Source organism: Pantherophis guttatus, chromosome 6 (assembly GCF_059756535.1).
Source record: "Pantherophis guttatus breed Tessera chromosome 6, ASM5975653v1, whole genome shotgun sequence".
Taxonomy (NCBI): Eukaryota; Metazoa; Chordata; class Lepidosauria; order Squamata; family Colubridae; genus Pantherophis; species Pantherophis guttatus.
In genome coordinates, this window is record NC_142068.1 from 43,042,857 (window position 1) to 43,061,951 (window position 19,095).

A 19,095-nucleotide genomic window follows, 5' to 3' on the forward strand; every position below is an offset into this window, starting at 1 on the left:
TCCTCATGCTCTGGTTCAATGTAGTATATATATATTTAAGTGCCTGTACATGCCTCTTTGAAGTGTTTTACTCAAATGTCTGACATTGCTTTTCTAGTGTCTCCCACCACTATGAATTATCAGGTATATTTCATGAGAAAGTTGTGGCTGAATGTGATACCTGGGAAGGATTTGAAGGCTGATTGCATCTTTCATTATCATCAGGTAAACAGGATTGATGACAGCAGCTAGTTGGACTATCTTAGTGAATTTTTGCATCAAAGCTTGATTTGTCATAATATATACACTTCATAGCGTACTGTATATGAAATACTGGTTACACAATATAATTGATGGCAATGAGACAAACCTCTTGGCTGTATATATTGGATTGATCAAACTGAAACTAATTAAATTAAAATATCAGTCTTCTCCATGATAGCTTAACAAAAAATTTAAAAAGCATTTTTACAGCTGACCCTGCAAAGTAACTTAAATTACATTTTGAAAGTCACAGCCAACCAGAAAAGCAAGCCTTCAGAATGTGTCTGAACCAGAGACTTTCTGCTTCTAGCTTGATATTTTACTGCAAAAGGGAAAGCTTGCAAAAAACTTTCTAGAAATAAGGACTGAATAGTACAAGACAGCAAATGTTTTCATGTTTTCATTCATGCACATCTCATTTCGAATATGCAAATAATTTCAGTCAATGCTAAATCTCTTCTTTTTTTTTGCGTGTATATGTCAGCCAAACTACAGAATGGGTCAATGTACTGATGGTCTTTGTTTCAGGAACTGCCAAAGTATCTGCGAGGCTATCACAAGTGCTCAAAGGAGGATGCCATCCAACTGGCTGGGCTGATTTTCAGAGTTCGTTTTAACAGTGATCGAACACAATATGCTGCAATACCTAAAATACTGAAGGAACTAGTGCCTGAGAACATGATTCCAATACTATCCCCAGAGGAGTGGAAACGGGTATAAAGAATCTTACATTATTTTAGTATTATATTATTTAAAATTTGCATTAGCTTTCCTCTATTGATCAGCTTTATAAAGCTACTGAAAATAATTTATTTTCCATAATTTATGTGCCACCCCAATTATAGATTCTGTGTGATTTACAATACTGAACACTTTAATATATTTTGTGGAGTTCATTTGTAAATAAGTCTAGTTTATTCCTTGCAAAAATTTTCACTAATACAATCATTTCAAAACTTCTGTAGTTGTTATAGTTATTATACTTCTGTTTAATTGTTACACATGCCACACTTTACTCATTTCTTTGAATTCTCATTTGGAAACTTAAGGAATAATTTACAGTGCGCAGTGCCATCATTTCTGCCTATAGCAAAATATACTGCTCAAAAAAATAAAGGGAACTCAAGCAGAAGACATCCGAGATCTGAATGAATGAAATAGCCTTATTAAATACTTTGTTCTTTATATACAGTAGTTTATTCACTGCTCAAACAACTAAAGGGAACACAAAACTACTGTATGTAATGAACAAAGTATTTAATAAGGCTATTTCATTCATTCAGATCTCAGATGTCTTCTGCTTGTGTTCCCTTTATTTTTTTGAGCAGTGTATATTATTTTTAATCCTGGAGTGAAAAGTTCTAAAGTAAATCAGTTTGTGTGATTATGGGTACAAGGAAAGGCTACTTTCTCTTCCTACCCAAGAAAATAATTCTAATGGTAAAAAACTGATTCATGTTGCATTACAGAATATTATTTCTGCTGTCAGCAAACTTGGACAAAAAAGTGTGGATGAGGCCAAAGTCGCCTTCTTGAAGTTCATATATCGTTGGCCAACATTTGGCTCAGCCTTCTTTGAAGTGAAGGTCAGTTCAATGGTTCTAGGGCTTTTTGGGGGAGGGTGGGGAAGAGTGCCACTATCTTAAGTTGTTTTCTATCTAAAAGAAATCTCTTATTGATTGTTCATGTTTATAAATTCTATGAGGATTGATTCTCATGGCCTTAACCAATTTCAGTTGCCTCCCCAAGAGCAGCTTTTTACCTACTCCTCTTCCTACAGTAATTTGTTCCAGAGTCCTGGTGATTCCAGTGTTTAATAACAGAATGACAATTAATGTTACAATATGAAATAACAGCTCTGTGACCCCATTCTGCCTTCTTCTATTTTGCTAGCAAACATCAGAGCCAAATTTCCCTGACATAGTATTGATTGCTATCAACAAGCAAGGGATTTCCATAATACATTCAAAGACTAAGGTAAGATATTTTTTCAAAAATGTGGCTTAATTATAATATGGAAAAGGTTCACACAATTGATTTATGATAGAATTAATTAAATGCATTTCTTAGGTAAAGAATTGTAGAAGATTGAGGCAGCCTAAACATTTTACAAGTAAATAACTATTTGACCATGGCTGTGAACGTATAAGTTCTCCTGTTATTTCTGTTGTGAATATATCTATATATATATAAAAGCAAAATACCACTCACACATCATCACAAAATCTCCACAACCGTAAAGCCTACAAACTTGAAATTTGCCACATATGTTCCTCTTGGCTTCTAGGTGCTCACTAAGAAAGGATTTTTTGAAATGACCATCAGAGCATTAGTATTTCCTATATTATGATTAACATGCTCTGATACTAAGGAGTTGTACTCCCCCTCCCCATCTGAAAAGAAATCTGTTCCAAATGCAAAACACAAGCAGAGGAGAGGAGTTTCAATTTCAGTTTTACTTTCACAGCAGCAAGCAGGGGATATGATAGAATAGACTTCTGTGGGACAAGGCTGAGAGAGAGAAGGGGAGAGGAGAGGCCGATCGTAATTACTCATTAATTTTCAAGCTTTAACTGTCAATTTATCAAGCCCCATCACATAGTTTCATAGCGAAGCTGGGTATCCAGCTAGTATTGGATAAAACAATTTTTGAAGTCTCAATCACTTTCTTTACTGCTCACATTGGCTCTTCAGAATGTTTTCTTTCACAGAAAAATAAAATCAATCACAATGGATTTTTGTAATTAGGTCTGATAAAGCTGAGAAGGAGAAACGTATTACTAAATAAAGTTAGTCATGACATGTAATAATGACAATAGAGGAAAGTCAACCCATGATTAGAAGAATTCAATCTAGGGACAGCTATCCCTAAAATAATCTATTTTAAATCAAAAGACGTTTGCAGGGTAATGTGGAAATAAAAACACAATGAAAGTACTGCTTCTTAGAAGTATCTGATCTGATGTCTCCAAGTCCACAAGTCCCTTTTTAAAAAAAAATAGTGACCTTTTCATTTTATCAATCTTACATGTATCATTTATTTTTTTCTACAGGAGATCTTAGCTCTTTATCCCTTCAATAAAATTTCTAACTGGAGCAGTGGTAGCACATATTTTCATATGACAATAGGGAACCTGGTACGAGGAAATCGAATTCTTTGTGAGACATTTCTGGTGAGAAAAACAGAAGTTTTCAGGTTTGCTAAAGATCTTGGAGGGAGGAGAAAACAATTGGATAATGATTTATTGAAAGTTTTTTCTTCCACTTTAATGAAAATAATATAGTACAGCACTTAGTCCTTTTTTATTATTCAGCTCTAAAATCTGGTGGTATCTCACCAAACTATGAAAAACATTTCTACTAATTTTCTGTATAAAAGGAAAGAAAAAATGAAAGCTTTAGGTAAGCTGTACACTCTTCCCCAATCCTCCAGAAATATACGAGGTTTGGCCTGATCAACCAACATTTTATTGCATCACAACCGACCAGCTACAGGTAGTCCTCAATTTGCAACAATTCATTTAGTGGCCATTCAAAGTTACAACAGCACTGAAAAAAGTGACTTTTGACTGTTTTTCACATTTATGACCATTGCAGCATCCCCATGGTCATGTGATCAAAATTTGGACACTTGGCAACTGGCATGTACTTATGACAGTTGCAGTGACCTGGGATCATGTGAGCCTCTTTTGCGACTTTCTGATAAGCAAAGTCAATGCGGAAGCCAGATTCACTTAATAACTGTGTTACTAATTTAACAACTGCAGCAATTCATTTAATAGCTGTGGCAGGAAAGGTCATAAAGTGGAGCAAAACTCACTTAACAACTGCCTTAGCAACAGAAATTTTGAGCCCAATTGTGGTTATAAGTCGAAGACTATCTGTATGGCCCTTTGGTTGCTAAAAAAGGAGGAAAGAACGAGGCCTGATTTCCAGCCAGCAAAACATTGTTAGCCTGCATGATTTCTACATTTCCTAAACATATTTCATGAAGAAGCTTTAATTTAGATATCTACAAATTGCTCATACAAAATAGACTTCAGGAAGTCTATTACTATACTTCCTAGAAAAAAATGTTTTGATTCATCACATTTCTATATACAGTTTTTGATGTTGCTTTTGGGTAGCATTTCATGTGTGTTCTGAAACGGACAAATGTGCTAGTATATTTGTGAATCATTGTAAAGAAGTAGAAGCTATACTTAGGAAGGCATTGAACCAGATCTTGCTTCCTTCCTGCTGATGTGTCTATTTGGGAATTAGTTTGGTTCCTTTTTGTGAAATAATAAACGATTGGGGGAGTTTGACTTTCTACAATGGATTTCACAATATCTTTGGAAAGTAATCATCAATAATTATCAGTTTATTTGATTTCAGACCTGGAAAATAGTCCTTATTCTACATTATAGACAAAAATTCTGAAAAAGACAACTTCTCCTTTTTCCCCTAAATTCTTATTGGAAAAATGTTCTTCTTGGGCCAGAGTGTCATAAGGCTTAATCCCTCTTGGCTTTAGGATATTTAAGTATACAACTCTATGAGGAACAGATGACTAGCCATTACAGTAAAGCTAGCTTGTGCAAAGATTATACTTTAAGTAGGACTACCAGCAAAATGCTTGCATAGATTGATAGGGAAAGATACCCTTTCAACTATTAAAAAATATTTGTAATTCTATCCAAGGGATGGTTTAATATTGCTTTACTAATAGAATATTTGTAGCTCCAGTTGAACTTGGGGCTCTTTGAGCTTGCAGATGTTTCATTACCAAACTAGGTAACCTCAGTGCTAGTAGGGAGTGGGGTTTGCTCTCTTTCTGTATACTACTGGCTTTTTCCTATCAATGTTGGTGGGAGTGATCTTGGTGGCTGCTTGATTGGGCTGTTTGCTTCTTTGGCTGTTGGTCTAATGTTAATCTTGGTGTTAATCTGCTCATCTGGGTGCTGATTGCTGGTGAGGTGCTTTGGTCTTTTTGTTTCTTTTTTGGCTTTTGATGGTCTCTTTTGAATGTTGTTTATCTCTGTAAATATTGTTTTGCTTTTTTCCAAGGGTTACAAAATGGATGACTTGTTGACATCATATATTCATTTGCTAATGAACATTGTAAACAAACAGAAAAAGCCCAATATCCCTACCTGAAGATGCAGCTATCGTCATGCAAAGGTTGTGCCAGATTTGCAATATTTGCTATCTTGAAAGAAACGGGACTTGGTTACTTTGCATTTTTTTTTAACCGAAGAAAACCATACTATTGCTCTATACCAGAAATAAGTGTCGGCTTATGCTGACTGCAGCTTAATCATACCTGGCTTGACTACAAATTGTACTATCGGCATATCAAGATTTTGTTCCAAACTATTATCTGTTTAATAATTATAACTTCCTTCCTTGGAAATATTGATCACATTCTTACTGTATTCTAGCCATCAGCAGTACAGTACAATAAGATGTTTGCTTCCAGTTATAAATATATTACATTGAAAGAAAACAGCATGCTCATGAGCCGAAAATTTCATTTTTGGAGGACTGTTGGAACTTCATAAAACAAGCCTCTGTGTCATATATGCCTTCTGGCCATTGGATTCAATATTGCTCCCTTCCTTTCCTATTTCTGGAACATGCTTGCATATGTTATTATGAATGAAAACTGACATCTGCTTAATTAATTCTGTAAATTTACATATTTATTGTTTGAGAGAGAATTGCAGTTGTATTTTTTTAACACTATTTTATTTTTTTTGCTTGCTTTCTATGATTTGTACCCTATTGGACAAGCTTCCATAGCGGAACTTCAGCCTAGGTAAACATACCTAACATTATGCTTTGTCAGATCATTTCTGATCTGGTGTTACCACCAAACACAGCCTTTGTTCTTCTTTCCCTTTGCCACCAATTCTTTTGGCTGAAACTTATTTTCTTGGTTTTCTTGTTCTGACACGAAACTTAGTTTCGTATCAGAACAAGGAACTTAATAACTATGGTTGATACTGCAATGCTTTGTGTATAAGAGGAGACACTGAAGTTGTCCAAATCAGACATTTATGAAAATCACAGTATATTTGTATCTGGTTCCTGAAGTATTTTTAGCAATTGATGGCAGCCACCATGTTGACTGTTATTTTGCCAAAGTAGTCACATACTGTCTTGTCATCCTAGAGGAAGGTATACTGTTCTGCACTTAATGGTCATATGCGTATGTGTGACCGGAATGGGACAACTTGCCGCAGCCAGCTCAGTACTGCCAACTCACTGCCTCCAGTTCACCACCAAGTTGCCTCTGCCAACTCACTGCCAGGTCACCAGACACCTCCAAATGGCCAACTCACTAGGGGCCAATTCTCTGGGGCAGATGGAGAGAGAACCAGGTGGGCGAGCATGTAGTTGAACACAGCGCAGAGCAGCAGTAGCTGCCAGGGGGTTCCCATTTTCATAAACAAACCCGCCACTGCTGCCGCCTATCTCTGGGCCAAAGAAGCCGAGGACAGCAGGAGTGGGCAGTGGAGAGGCAGTGGCTGCCAAGGACGTCCCATTTTCACACACACCTATCACTGCTGCCGTCTCCAGCCTCTTTGGCCCAGAGCTTGGCAACAGTGGCAGCAGCATGCCAGGATATATGAAAATGGAAGGCTGTGGCCGCCGCCGCTCTGCACTCTGCCTATCTGCTTGTTCACCTGTCTGTCCTTCTGGCTGCCCACAGGGAGTTGTCCCCCAGCAAGTTGGCTGTGTGGAGTTGTCCTGAGGCAACTTGGTAGCGGGAAGTTGACAGAAGTGACTTAATGGTGGCAAACTGGCTGCGGTGAGTTGGCTGCGCCAAGCTGGCTGCAAGTTGTCCTATACCTGTGTATGATAGATTACTAATATTTCTGTGTAAGTGAAATTCCATACTTTTCAAACTACTTATTTTTTTAAAAAAAATAAAATGCATAAATATATTTTATGAGGTATGTCTGTTGCTGATACTGGTTGCTGTGAAATTAGAAAGATCAAGGTGACAAGGCCTATACTGCAGATTTTCTGAATTCGAAATGTAAATTCAGCATTATGTTGCAACTAAATATATTTTGCATATTTGTTTTATGTTAAGTGTATGATCAAAATATTTTCTCCATTTTAAAACACAAATGCAGAATAAATGCAGTTTCATTTCTTCCAGAAAAATATGGTACAAAGCAAAATATAAATCAATAAATTCCTGAATAATCTGTCATAATCTGGTTTTATCAAACTCCTTAATGATTCTGACTAGATCAAAGGATGTCTGTGGCAGAATAGAAGTCAAATAAATAAATAGTTGTAGCAGTTCAATCAATGTATTATATATTAGGTAGTAAAATGCAAGACAAACTGTTACTTAAAAGTGAATGTACTTTTTATGTCCTAATCAGAGGTTGTGGATAAAATGGCAAATTGAAAAGAAATCAATTTGCCCTATGGAAATAATATCAAGCGTCTGGATGAAGAAGATCACTACAAATACCATACTTCAAGCTGTATGCCTCGTGTACGCTGAAGTCGAGAAGATTGGAACTCAGTACATCATGAGAGTAAAGAAGAGTTTAAAGTTTTCCTCAGTGGAGGAAATGCTATCAAGGCAATTAACACCTGAGCAATGCCAGTCATTAGATACACAGCTGGAATAGTGCACTGGATTCAAGCAGAACTAAAAGCCCTGGATAGAAAGAACACAAACATTTAAAGGACAGCGAAGAGGATGCATTGAAGCTAGTATACCATGAAAGTTTACTGAATACCCAAGAGACCAAATGTGCCGACAGGAAAGACCAAATGAAGAACAGAAAAAAGACATGGCATGGCAAAGTATTACATGGTCAGTACACAAAAAAGGACAGGGAAAGCAAGTAACATGTCCTGGTAATGGCTAAGAGCAGGAACATTGAAGAAAGAGATAGAGGTGTTAATTCTGGTTGCCCAGGTCCAACCCTTAAGAACGAATGCATAAAAAGCCAAAATTGAGGACAGCAACAGACAACAAATATAATTTGCCTGCAAGCAGGAATTGGTGGAACCACAAAGTAGACTAAGAGAAAACAAAGAAAAGTGTTCTGCATCTTTAGAATTCAAAGAGACAAAAACATGCCACAACATAACACCCCAGATTTAACAATTGTTTTAAGAAAGAAAATCTAGATAGTGGACACTGCAATACCTGGAGATGACAAAATAGAGAACAATTGGAGAAAACCACAAAATATAAAGATCTGCAACTAGAAGTAGAATGACTGTGGCAAAAGAAACCCAGAGAGTACCGACTATCATTGGTATGAGATCCCAAAACATCTGGAGCACCACTTGAACACTATCAGCATTGATAAAATCACCATCAGTGAATTGTAAAAGGTAACTTTACTTGGAACAGTTTATATCCTGCGACCGTACCAGGGGAGGGTTCTACTTACCATTACTACCAGTTTGCAATGGGAGCACGCTCTCTCGCTTTGCTCGCATGCGCAGATCGTGCATTATGACATCCAGGCGGGTGGGTGGAGCCTCTCACTGCTTTTACTACTGGTTCGCAAGAACCGCACAGAACCGGGAGCAACCCACCCCTGGACTGTACCTTTAACATCATCAAAAAACATCTGCCTATTCCTAGTCCTTGGGAAGGACTTGTTAGGTAGATAAAAATCCAGTCTAAACATCTGGCTGATTGTGTGACCAACCATAATATAATCAGCCTTAACTGAATGAAAGCATATTTTACTGGAAAGGAAAATATTTTGCATAATACTTGAATATTCTCTGTGGAGAAAGATGCATTAGACTGAAGTTCATTTGAAACATCCCTGTAACAATGATTTCTATTAAACAGACAGAAACCTAATACAGATAAAAACAATACAATGATGTGCATGTGACTTGTAAAACAGTTTTTAATGTTATCTTTAAAAGATACATAGCTGTGCTTATCATTCCAACTATAGAAAGTAATTACAATATTTTAACCCAGCAGGAATTACCTTTTTGTTAGAGAAAAATACAGAGTAAAACTATTATAAAATGGGTGCACATTTTGTAAAACGTTTTATATCTGTACATTGAAAGATAATTAGTATATTGAATGAAAACACTCCATCAAATCTTACAAATTGAAGTGGTTTACCATGCTAAAGTTAAGAGTTGTCTAAATAGTTGAGGTTATGTTTAAGGGACTTACTTTTGAATATATATTATATATATATAAAGTTGTGCTGTTAGTCACAATATTTTAATGCCTTCAGTTTCTTATAACTGAAGATTATTTCTTGCAAAATATTTAGCAATGCACAGGATTAGTACGTTACAGTGGTTAATAACTGTGTATTCACTATTAGAGTTATTTGCTAACTTCAAGAATCATTTATAAATTTAGATGAAGGAAGTGCACATAAAATATGGAAAAAATATTTTATTTCAACAATATAGTGCAAGCAAGTATAGTGCATCTACATTCAATATATTGAATAATATAATATAAACCTGTTCGATTGCATTTAACAGCAAAATCTGTCATGTATTGGTTATGTTTATATGTTTATGATCAGTGAAGAAGCTCTCGCAGATAGTCTTCCACTTATGACCATTTGTTTAACAACCATTCAGTCACAATGGCAATGGAACATGTACTAGGGCCTGTAAAACGCTTTACAAGCACTTGTAAAAAAACATTGTGCCACTTTCACCCTTGTCACATGACTGCATTTTGCACACTTGGCAACCTGTTTACTTTCATAACCAGCTGCCAAGTGCCCTGTCATCGGCATTTGTGATCTTTGCGGGCTTCCTCAGAAAGTCAATGGAGAAAGCCAGCAGGAAAGGTTGCAAATGGAGGATTTGAGGCCCAGTCTTCCAGTGCACAAAGGGACATTTCCTCCTACGTGCTGGAAGAATGGAACTCAAATCTGGCAAAAATACTGTACTAGCAAGCGTTCAGGCTCAGAATCTTTCAGAAAGTCACCTTTGCTAATGGTCTGAAAGTTTCAGAATACTGAGTCTCAGAGCCTTCCAGAATTCCAGCTTCACTAGCATTTTCCTCTCCAGAGGAGAAAATGCTGTCAAACGCTATTGTTCTCACTATGCGCAACTTAGACCCCTTCTCTAAGTTGCACAATTTGCAGAAGGGTCCTTCTGAATCATTATGAAAATGGGGCCCTTGTACAGGCTGGAGTGTGGTGGGCCTAGCCAGCTGTCATCTCCCAGCCAGCAGCAGATTTCCATGTGCTGGTGGGCATAGGGCTTCCACACCCCGAGGCCGCCCTGCACAGTCGCTTATCGACTGCGACAGGAGCTTGCACTGCAATTGTTGAGGGAGGTGGTCACATAGGTGCCTTGCTTAAAGACTACAATGAGTTACAATCCAGACTCAATTGTGCTTGTAAGTTGAGAACTATTTGTATTACATGAGCTGGAAACATGTCCCATTATGGCACCTACCTGTTTATATCTGTGTGTATGTTACTGAGTAAGTATTGGTAAGAATCAGGCTCTATAGGTATAATTCATGTCTTCAGGGTAGGATAATGCAACAGGGTGTTTTGATTTGCTTCTGCTTATGATAGTGATATGAATAGCTGAAAGCTGTGATAGCACCACCAAGGGGGAAAAAAACCCATTCAACTTCAGTCTTCTGGTCTATTTTATGGTGATTAAAGGGTATTTTAGTAAGAGGTTAAGAGTGTTTATCTAACATGACCTCAGAGGAAAACATCACTACAATAAATTGATTTGCCATTTATATAATTTATATAGCTGCCTTTCACATTCAACTAAACCGCTATATAAGTTCCAAGATGTTCTGTGTTTTGACTTCTGGCTTATGCCTGTGCACTGTTCTTTAGCAATGTAATCAGTCAGTTTTGCTGCTCTAACAAAAATGGAGCACAATGCTTATATACCTCTCTAAGATGTTGCAGGGGTTGCTCCAACATTATAACAGACTGACAATCAGCATAAACCTAATGCTTTGTTTACTTTGCTTAAATGGATATGGCATTTCACAGACACCTGAGTTCAAATAGCTTACTAGATCACATGGGAAGGGGTGTCAAACTCAATTTCATTGAGGGCAGCATCAGGGTTGTGTTTGACCTCAGAGGGCTGAGGGTGGTGGCCGGGGGCAGGCATGCCATGGTGGGCGTTTGACACAGGCTCAAGATGCATTCATACTTCATTAAACCTTTTATTTCTAAATTTATATCCCATTGTTTAATAGTAAATTGCTTTTCCAGGCACAAAAGCTATTTATACTATTGTATTTTTATTATTCAACTAATAATAAAAATACAATAGCATAAATAACATGATAATACAAGATCTAACAGTAGAGGTTAATTTCCAGGATAGTAAATAGAAATGGCTGCCAATTATAGATCGTTGATTGTAGTTTAAATGGACCTACAGTATGTAAAATCTGGCATTAAACTGTAGTATTAACATAACGTTGCTTGTTTTCTATTGAGATCAGGCACTTACTTGAGGCCACATAATTGTAATCCAGTCCAATCCAGTCCTCCTGCAGCACTCTGCTGGCTGAAAGGGGCTGCGCGGAGGTTCCGTGCGGCCTGTTTTTGGCCAGCAGAGTGCTGCTGGAGGACATGGAAGCCGAAAACAGGCCGTGGCCGACCCTTTGAGGCCAGATTTAAGCACCCCATGGGTCAGATGTGGCCTGCGGGACTTCATTTTGACACCCCTGGTCTTGATGATTCATTCAATGAGAATATGATTTCTGCTCTTAATTATAAAAAATTATGCTATTCCTTGTGCATTTTTTCCTTTTCTATTACACTGAAAAGTATGATTTCAGAGAAAAAATTACCTCTTTTGTGCCAAACACAGTTGCTAATAATAAACCAAGTAGGAGATAATATACATATTTACTATAATTACTGAAGAGAAACCAATGTTTGTCAAATAAGCATCTTACTCTGCACTAATCATTCTGCTCCATTTCATGTTCTGATCACAAGAACACAAGTACTATGTTACAAGAACAGACTAGTTAGGTTCAAAATGGAAAACCCAAAGTATTAGGGGACAAAGTATTGCTATAATACCATACAGTATAGGTATTTGGAATGGCATTAGCAGAATCATAATAAAATGAAGATAAATTGTAAAGTGTAGCATATGGATTACACCAAATGATGTTCACAAAATCTTGTTGCTAACAGAATAATCACTGATGCCATTATTAAGCAGGAAGAAACAGTTTAAAATTCTGACTCCTCCCTCACCTCTCCCCACCAAATTATCTGTTCTAGCTATATTTGCCTGAGACATTATATCTCAAAAAGTAGCTTTTTGAGGTTTCTAGCTAAATTGTTTTGGTCCATTCAGGTCTTATTTTCTGCTGTTTCTAGTTTACAGTGTGAGAAAATATATAGTAGGTAGGAAGTTTAGCTTAAGCATTAGTGTCTGTTTCAGCAGCTGAAATGTTTTGTTGGTTAAAGAAAACACATCAAGCTTCACCATTACAGTGATATGGACAGCCATCTAATAAAACCAGTGGAGCTTTATCATATTGTCATAATAGCTTAACTGAAATTGTTAGATCACTACTTAATTATTAGTCCCTTGCCATTTTAAGATAATGTTCACAAAGGGTAGAATGTAACCTATTTCCCACTTCTACCCCTTACTTTAACAATTTATAGAATACTGTGACATATAGTATAAATCTGGCTTTTAATACTGAAAGATGAAAAAAATCACAAAACACATTTATAACAAAAGGAAAATAGTGCATCTTCATGTATATCCACAGCATTTTTTCCCCAAAGGCCAGACTCTGCGCAATATACCTGAGCAGAAAACATTCAGATTACAAAATGCAACTGGTGAGGTTCTGTGTGTCTTGGGCCCTTTAACCATTCTTGGGTGATTGCCACTCGGGAAGAAGAGTGCAGTGTGAAGGAGGCAGAGACCTGTTTAAGCAGAATTCAGATCCAGAGCTTTGGGTTGTGTTTTCTTGGAGGTCAGCTCAGACAACTTCTTCAGCCTTTTCTTCAGCTCCAAAGGGAATTTCTCATAGCATTTCTTGCACACTGGCTTCATGTCAAATTCCACAAACTTATTCCTTTGAAAGAAATACATTACCATTAAATTCTACTCAGAAAAGCAATGTTGGGCTTGAAAACTACGTAAATAGGGAAGATGTGAGATACATTTTTCCTATTGTTACTATTAATAGGCAACTTTCTCCAAAGTCCTGGTAGTAAATCTACATACAAATAAATGCCTCATTCAACCTATGGTTTAAAATAGAATACTTAAGTGTCCATTCGAGCATAAGATACTATTGGTGTCTGCAATACTGTTAGATACTTTAGTTTTATTGTGTACTTAATAATTTTTGTAATAATTAGGGGCTGGAGGCTAGAACAAATGAAAAACAGTTGTAGGAATATGCCTATTATAATGAAAAGAAGGACTAGTGGTGTTTCAATATCTAAGGGGCTGCCACAAAGAGAAGAGGGTCAACCTATTCTCCAGCACCTGAAGTTAGCACAAGAAGCAATGGATGGAAACTAATCAAGGAGAACACCAACCTAGAACTAAGGAGAAATTTCCTGACAGAATATTTAATCAGTGGAATGATTTGCCTCCAGAAGTTGTGGTGCTCCAATACTGGAAGTTTTTAAGACGCTATTTGTCTGAAATGGTATAGGGTTTTCCTGTTTGAGCAGGGGGTTGGACTAGAAGGCCTCCAAGGTCCCTTCCAATTCTGTTATTCTGTTATAATTCTTATGTTTCTCCTGTGGCTCATTGATTCTAAACTCTCAGGAGCAGTAGAGGAACCCTTCGTTATGAAGGACAAACCTAATACTGTAATTCTTATACATTTAAAAGAAACATTTCATTGACTGCTATTTTGGCCTTATCCAGGTAAGCCTCCTTACATGGAGTTTTTCTAATTAATCATGTTTTTTCCCCTTGCTGTTAGAATGTGTCCTTGATAGATAACCAAAGGTATCAGCCAATTATTTCAGTCATGTTATTGTGGCAATTTTTGTAGTTGGTCCTTTGGACCCACAAGAAGAATAAGTCTGCTGGGTCAGAGTTTTGGTTTTACTCAGCGGTTACCCAGATCCTCTAGATGACTGCAAGTAGAAATGGAAACATACCTGTTTCTGCTATTATTCCTGCAACTAATCTTTGGAGGCAGGCTGATTTCAAATCAGAGGTACAACTGAATACTAAAAGCCCTTGAGGGATCCTCTCTGGATTTATGCATTCCTTTTTAAAGTCCTTTAAGTTAGTAGCTATCAACAGGTCGAGAGGTAATACATTCCACAGGTTAGCTGTACAGATTAGTTGTATAAAGAATAGCTTTCCTTTCCTGTTCTAAATCTTTCAGGCAACTTCACTGGGTGATCCCTGGTCTATGGGCGGGTTTCAAAACCCATCGCTACCAGTTCATTCATGGGTACGCGAATGGGTGCCTACCACTACCGGTTTGCCCAATCCGGGGCGAACTGGTAGCAACCCACCACTACCCTGGTCCTAACGTTTTGAGAAAGGGAGGGTGATAAAATTTCTTCTTCAGTTTCTTCATGGCATAAATGACTTTATAGACTTTACTCTATTAGCCTCTGTTCCAAGCTAAAGTATCCCATACTCAGAGAAATTATTCAAGCCCATTAAGCATTTGAGATGCTCAGTTCTATTATACCAGCACCTGACACTGTATTCCAGGTGTGCTGGGATCACATATAAAGACATTTTGTTTCAATTCCTTTCTTATGAAAATCCCTTATGGGAGAGTCTTTGCTGGCCACTTACTTCAAGGTGAGCTTGATGTTGCAGGTAGAACAGGAGAAGCAGTTTACACACCAAGCTTTGTTGAGAGCAGATACCACTAGTGAGAAATAGTAAAGAATAGGATGTTATCACACTGTAGCATTGTTCCAAATTCAGTAGACAGATTTGAAAAGAATCATTGAAAATTGTTCATGCAGAACTGCAATGGATGTATTGAGAGTCTCCGACTTACCATCCCCCTCGATCACATGGCTGCAGTTGTAGCAGACGTCTCCAAAGAGCTGCATAAAAAAAGAACAAAAGCCATAATTTTCATTGAAAGGAAGGAATGTTTCAGCCCTTACAGTTTATTCATTGGTGCCCCTAGAAGCGTGATCTCAGTTATTGCTCTGAATTTCACTCCCTTCACATCTTTTCTTTCAGAACTGACAAGAATCAAGTTTTAATTCCTAAAAACTACATATCTTACACAGTTTTAAAGTACAGAATCAGAGCAAAATCTTTGCTTTATTGAACTGTATTTTTTGAAGTTGAAAGCTGTTGCTCTGATTTTATCTATCCATAACAGATAAGATGAGGACCTGATGAAGGAAGGAGAGTTTATTTACATGCTTGAAGGGTTTTCCTTCATAACTTTCAGATTATTTTTTCCAGTTTATACCTAAAAATCAATCAGTATTGTACTTGTTGCTTTGGAAGAATTCAGATCTAACGTTATATGGTTTATCTCTTTTAGAGGATCTTTGAGAGTACCTTAGATTAACCTAAACAATTATACATTCTATAGTTAAGGAGCCCCTTGGCCACATGGGAAGGCTCCTTCAATTGCTGATAAGTGCTTGATAATAACTTGAAAATATTACATCAGTGTGACAGGCTATATTTTTAATTTAGTCGAATATTTAAAATATCTTTAGGTTGACCTTCCTAAACACTAAATACTTCTAATGTTTATTTGCCCTACTAAAATCAATTGCAGAGGAAAGAAAGGACAGCAGATCTGATGTGTAGTAAAAGCCTCTTATATTCTCCAGGCAATGAAAAATGGATGAAGAGGTAACAACGCAAAATTTCCCTCAACTCCAACTCCAATCTGAAATGCAGTTCTGAAGAATTTGCATAATGTGAAATGAGAGGAAAGAGAACTCATTGTGCCCTTTTAAAAAAGACAGCAAACCTCTTTGAGATCCAGTGCAGGGATGCCCCATAGAGCAATGAGAAATTCCTAGAGAATTTCCCCAAACTACAGATTCTCTTGTAACCGAGCAGTGCTACTGATCAGTCTCCTTTGACAAAGCTGTGGAAACCAGTGTTGTTTTTAAAGCACCTTTTTGTTTCGTTATAAGTAAGCACAGCACAGTGAAAAATAATCTATTTCTTTCAGCAGTCTAGCTTGCAACAAACAATAAATTATGCCTTATTTCCCACTGCAAGACATGATGTTTTCTTCCAGTAAATTCCACCTAGGAAACTCTTGGCACTGAGTTCTCTTTTTCTTGCCCTTCATTCCCCTCCATACTTATGAATGGCTATTTATGGTTAACCAACCTAGAGGCAATTTGATTTGCATTTCCGTCCCAAGTGCAAAATATTCCTAGACGTTAAATACTTATTAAGACTAGTATGTCTATTATATCTTTAAATGTTCAAAATCTGTATCTTACAGGAAAACATTATGCCTTCTTTACCCTGTCAAAATAAAGAAAAGAAAAAAGAGAAAGAGAAACGAAGTATCTTATAAAGGACAGTAAACTTTACCTGATTGTAATGAGTCTCACAGTAAGCCAGACCCTTTTTCTCATAATGCCGGTGTCCCAGGAATGGCTTCTCACATTTGGCACAAACAAAGTGCTATAAAGTGAAAAGGACATGTTATGTCAAAGGATCTTGGTCAAAGGAGTTGCTATGTCAAGCATAACAAATGATATGTCCAAGGAGTTTCGTATGGGAAAAAAAAAGCAAAACCAGAGATAGCAAGCTCATGTTATTTCATTGTTTTGTATAGTCATTTCCTTCAAGGGAGAACTAGAAACAATGAAAGTACCATGTCTGAAGATATTTCGTTTTTATGCTACTGCATACTGACTTCTAAATTATACCAAATAGCCAAGAAGAAATGGGAATTAGATATTCCAGAATCAAACTCTGCAATAATGTTGTGTTTCACTCCAGAATCCTGTTACTTTCATTTCAGAGGTGGGATGTCAAATTTCATGTGAAACAAACATTATCAATGACACTCATATTTGTGCAGGACTTGAATTCTAGTGTTTCTAAACATGTTCACAATTGCACCTTTTGAGTCATTGTTACCACAGCATTCCTAGCTAAATATCTGTTGGTTATAAACTGGGAATACTGTCTTTTCTTTAGACACTTGTTTTATTTTTATTTAGTAATATTTCTATATTAGATTCTCACAAAGATTTTCACAAGATGAAATACCTTGGTATCAAAACAGAATATTCATAAAATTATCTTAAAATATTAAAGAACAACTTGGATATATTCATCAAATATGTACTTACCATAAAATTTGAATTATATGATTTAAAACAGTATATGAAAGTCAGTGCAACCAGTAATTTACGGACTTGAACCACATCTTCTAATGTAGTATCAATGACTGAATCATATTGTATGTATGTTCCAGTATTTCCATGGATTCTAGTTGCCTTTCAATCACATTTTCTGATAGTCTATAAAGCTATGAAATATCTTGATATAATTTATGAAGATGAGTTATTTTTTTTTCCTGATTGTCCTATTGAGATTAACATTTGTACTTATTTGTACTTGATGTACAGTACTTATATTTCAAAAGACAAAGAGAGATTCACTCACAGCCATCCCGTCTTGAAATGTTGGAAACTATTCACAGTTTTTATTATAAGATTTTAGTAAGAGGATTTTAAAAAATAATAATAATTGTGGTCTTTCAGATGTTTCTGAATTTCTCCTCCTCCTAACCTTAATCGTGGATCATGCTGGGAACAATTTCCAGAAATTGGGAACTGTAGTTCAACACCACTTGGAGGGACACAATTTTCCTCACCTAATACATTAGTTAGTAAATTTATATTTTAAGGCAGAAAACAGTTTCATCTATTATTGTTTCATGCATTTTTATTATTTATATATTTGGGACAAGACAGGTTACAAATTTAGCTAAATGCAAAATAAAGATTGATTTCATTATGTACGAAGAACAGTGGCAATATCTGTTTATTAAATGAGGAAAACACATTGTATCAAAAAGGGAAGGGCAATATTGATTTCCAGTAGCAGCAGAATGGGGAAGCTCTCACCTCAACATGCCATTGTTTTCCTAGAGCATTGACCACTCGACCCTCAATAGGCCGCCGACAAGCCCCACAGATTGGAATGCCCATCTTATCATGGCACGGCAGGCAGTAGAGCTCTCCTTTCAGCTCCCTGGCATCAGCGGTCAATTCCTTCCTATACACAACATTAGTAATTAAGACTTTGGGACAAATATTTGTCACAGATAGTAATTATGTAATAGTCACTACATAATCTAAAAAAAGGCACTTACCTGGCTTCTTGCCAAACATGAAAAGAGGAAAAGTTCTTAAATATAAATATAGTTCTTAGACTTCCTTTGCCTCATTATTCATTCTTACACATTCTTTGGAAGAACCCCTTTTAATAGTAGATTTTGGTTTGTGACTTGTATTTTAAAAATCAGAAATATTAAGCCATTGTCCATTAAACTTTAGAAAGGTTTTCTATTGTAAATGTTTATCTAATTAAGTTTGTACTTTGGACACTTTATATCTAGCTTCTTAATGGGCGATTCATGTTCAGAGGAGATTCAATTCAATAATTTACTTGTAAAAGGAGATTTATAACTACTTAGCACATGGTCAACATACCCACAGTGGGTGCAGCTGAAATGATCTGGATGGTAGGAGTCGTTCCTGAACATAAGAGGCTGCTCATCAATTATCAAGTGACATTTCTGGCAAATATATTTGCCCAAGCCTTTGGCTTTCTCACGATTGTGGCAAGGCCGACAGAGATGTCTAAAGTGCAGTTGGAAAGAGAAATGTTGAGAGGTATCATTCAAATAAC

General features: G+C 36.7%; 2 protein-coding genes across 4 annotated transcripts in view; one reads left to right on the plus strand and one right to left on the minus strand.

Moving 5' to 3' along the window:
* The window catches only part of MYO7B (myosin VIIB), a 67,304-nt gene extending 59,851 nt beyond the window's left edge, over nucleotides 1-7,453 (plus strand). For both annotated transcript variants that reach the window (XM_034439754.3, XM_034439753.3), the window contains exons 43-48: nucleotides 98-204; nucleotides 772-957; nucleotides 1,713-1,829; nucleotides 2,137-2,220; nucleotides 3,297-3,416; nucleotides 5,293-7,453. In XM_034439754.3, the coding sequence (XP_034295645.2) occupies nucleotides 98-204; nucleotides 772-957; nucleotides 1,713-1,829; nucleotides 2,137-2,220; nucleotides 3,297-3,416; nucleotides 5,293-5,382 (704 nt within the window). In that variant the 3' untranslated portion in view covers nucleotides 5,383-7,453. The remainder of the gene's footprint in view (nucleotides 1-97; nucleotides 205-771; nucleotides 958-1,712; nucleotides 1,830-2,136; nucleotides 2,221-3,296; nucleotides 3,417-5,292) is intronic.
* A 1,663-nt stretch (nucleotides 7,454-9,116) lies between these two features.
* The window catches only part of LIMS2 (LIM zinc finger domain containing 2), a 29,656-nt gene continuing 19,677 nt past the window's right edge, over nucleotides 9,117-19,095 (minus strand). For both annotated transcript variants that reach the window (XM_034439760.3, XM_034439759.3), the window contains exons 5-10: nucleotides 18,897-19,046; nucleotides 18,309-18,459; nucleotides 16,759-16,851; nucleotides 15,233-15,281; nucleotides 15,022-15,097; nucleotides 9,117-13,315 (exon numbers count right to left, since the gene is read on the minus strand). In XM_034439760.3, coding sequence (XP_034295651.1) covers nucleotides 13,168-13,315; nucleotides 15,022-15,097; nucleotides 15,233-15,281; nucleotides 16,759-16,851; nucleotides 18,309-18,459; nucleotides 18,897-19,046 — 667 coding nt within the window. In that variant the 3' untranslated portion in view covers nucleotides 9,117-13,167. The remainder of the gene's footprint in view (nucleotides 13,316-15,021; nucleotides 15,098-15,232; nucleotides 15,282-16,758; nucleotides 16,852-18,308; nucleotides 18,460-18,896; nucleotides 19,047-19,095) is intronic.